This window comes from Ictalurus punctatus, chromosome 2, assembly GCF_001660625.3.
Source record: "Ictalurus punctatus breed USDA103 chromosome 2, Coco_2.0, whole genome shotgun sequence".
Taxonomy (NCBI): Eukaryota; Metazoa; Chordata; class Actinopteri; order Siluriformes; family Ictaluridae; genus Ictalurus; species Ictalurus punctatus.
Genome location: NC_030417.2, coordinates 16,628,559 through 16,631,479, shown reverse-complemented (window position 1 = coordinate 16,631,479; position 2,921 = coordinate 16,628,559). Strand labels below are relative to the sequence as shown.

The 2,921-nt window shown below is 34.9% G+C and overlaps 1 gene segment (V, D, J or C); it reads right to left on the bottom strand.

Moving 5' to 3' along the window:
- Positions 1 to 1,858: 1,858 nt before the first annotated feature.
- Positions 1,859 to 2,365, bottom strand: LOC108277748 (Ig heavy chain V region 5A-like). The segment is given in 2 exon segments: positions 1,859 to 2,199; positions 2,293 to 2,365. Coding segments are annotated over 2 exon segments (384 nt in total).
- Positions 2,366 to 2,921: the final 556 nt, after the last annotated feature.

Genomic DNA, 2,921 nt, shown 5'->3' with positions numbered 1-2,921 from the left:
GATATGAGTTTTAGCTGAGCAGCAAGATGATTTTTATTTAGAGCAAATAATAACAGGATGGATTTGCATAGACTTCCTTTTAACCAATAGAGTCAGGTCTATAATATGAACCTCCACTGGCTGATTTTGCATGTTCCAATCATGAGAGCGATGTCACATTTTACTGTTTGCCAGTTCAGCTTAGTGGTTGTTTTTAATAATTGTTGTACATGCAAGTAACCTTCAAAGTTCTGATTTATTGATTTCCTTCACTTTAGAGATAGTTAATTATTAATGAACATTTTTAAAATAACGAATAAATAACCTCAGAATATTTTACTTCAATTAACAACTGAACAATTTCATTCAACATGAGAATACTTAATGTAAATGTTTAATTTGCATATATATATATATATATATATATATATATATATATATATATATATATATATATATATATATATATATTTAGGCAATGTCTATATACTGTAGGTTATAATTTACATGTATTTTACATTTACATAAGCTGTCTGAATTGATGTGTTGGGTGTGTTATTGCTGTTGTTATTTAGAGGAACCTTCTGCTCCTAGTTCTGAGAGATAATACTTGTGTCATTTCTAGTTTCAGAAAATGTTTCCTTTAAAAGAAAGTTTTACGAGTTTTACCTCAGTAGAAGTTAGCTACTGCCCTCTATAGGTGAAAAACATTTACACTTTGTTTCTCTTCTTGCAGATGTGTGTTTTGTACAGAGCTGAGTGTGTGGAGCTTCTATCACTGATACCAACATCTACTTTACACAGCTCAGATTCAACAACCTGCACAAAAGCTTTGGAATGGAACGACATATTATTAATGATGGATTAACTGTATATGGTATAAAGCTAAAGTGATATAATCTACTCAGCTGCTCTCCTTCTCCTCACTACACAAACACACACACACACACACACACACACACACACACACACACACACACACACACACACACACACATCTCCCTAATGTAAGAGACATGAGTGAAGGGTCTGCATAAAATGCATTATCAACTACTATATTTTGTGAAGATGCTATGAACACTATCCATAAAGAAACCCAAATAAATAGTTAATCATTCAAAATGAACATTTCTTAATAAAACAGTAGGTGCTGTGGTCAGAAGGTGCTACATTTATATAACAGCGGCTCTGACAGTAGATCAAGTTGCAAGGTTTACAGAGAGACGCTCATTCTAACGCGTTTCTGTACAATTTACACAATTATTTAATGGCTTTTTAAAAAAATTAACAGAACGTATAGTATTGTGGAATGAACTGATAATGTGTTCTGAACAGATACTAATACAAATAGGAGGATGTTTTTATTTGTTTTTTTAGAAATCTTGCAGGAAATGTGGTTGGGACTAGAGGTGTTTATTGGGACTGGGAAGCCTGTTAGTTTATTTGTTGAAGAACTGCCAGAGCCACAATTCACACACTATGCTGACAAAACTGGAATTTCAACCTGCAGTGGATTTTCCCCTCACTTTATTTGTTGAGCTCTGCTGCCTTCTACTGTGTTCCGAAAGTATTGGACCTCAACCTGTGAAAACAATTTGTGTTAAACACAACAAACTGTTGGAGACATGCTGTTTTATTCCTATATCCACCAAATGAATATTTATTTTGACTGTTCATTAAATATTCTGTAAAGTGAAACAAATAATAAACGTTCAAAATGACCACTAAGCATAATTTGTATGCAATTATTTGATGGATATTACTTTTTGTGTGTTTGAAATGACACAAGCTGAAGTTGAAGCTTCATTCCAGTGGAATAAAGTAAAAGTTTGACTGAGATGGTTTATTAGTCACACTGAGAGGATGTCTCTAACATGTCTCAAAGTTTTTGTAAGGAGAATCCACTATTCTGTGTCACTGTGTATCTTGCACAGTAATACACAGCTGTGTCTTCAGTTTGCAGATTCTGTCCTCGAATTGTTATTGTGTTAGTAGCAGTGTCTCTGGAGATGCTGAACTTATTTTTCAGTTTGTCACTGTAATATGTACTACCACCGCTATAGATGTATCCAATCCACTCCAGAGCTTTTCCTGCAGGTTGTCGGATCCAAGCTGTACCATAGCTGGTAACTGAATATGAAACCTTGCAGTTGATGGAGAGACTCTGGCCTGGCTGGACTGTCATGGAAGCAGGCTGAGTCAGTTCAACACCATGCACATCTGTGGAGGAAAACACATGGTGATATCTCACACAATATATGCTGCACATTTATTGTTATTTTAGTAAATTAATGAATTTGGTAAAGCACTCACAGGAAGCAGCTGCCAGCAGGAGCAGTAGAGATGTAGAGAACATTGTGTGTGTGGATTGTATTGGGATCTTCTCTGTTCTCCAAAGTTTAACAGAGTCCATCACATCTCATAAATAGAGTGATATCCAACCCTGACGCTTGTATTTGCATATCTGGTGATGATGGGAGTAGAATGTATTTAAAACATGTTTCAGACATGGTTGAGGAGATTTATCTGATGGAGAATATCTGGCTTTTTAATGGAACAAATCTTTTCTGTGACAGAAATTTCTTTACCAATTTCTAATTTCTATTATTTATATAAAAATAATAAAGGGAATTAAACATATTGAGAAACTCATAACAAGGTTTGATAATTATTAACCATGCTTGAGGATTTTATAAAGGCCAAAATTATAGGATATGGGGCAATATATATTTTATATTAGATATATTAGAGCTGTGTGTGTGTGTGTGTGTGTGTGTGTGTGTGTGTGTGTGTGTGTGTGTGTGTGTGTGTGTGAGAGAGAGAGAGAGAGAGAGAGAGAGAGAGAGAGAGAGAGAGAGAGAGAGAGAGAGAGAGACTGTTTTTTAATTCCTCTCTTGCCCATTTCCATGTATGTGTGTTTTTTTGGGGTTTTTTTTGGACCT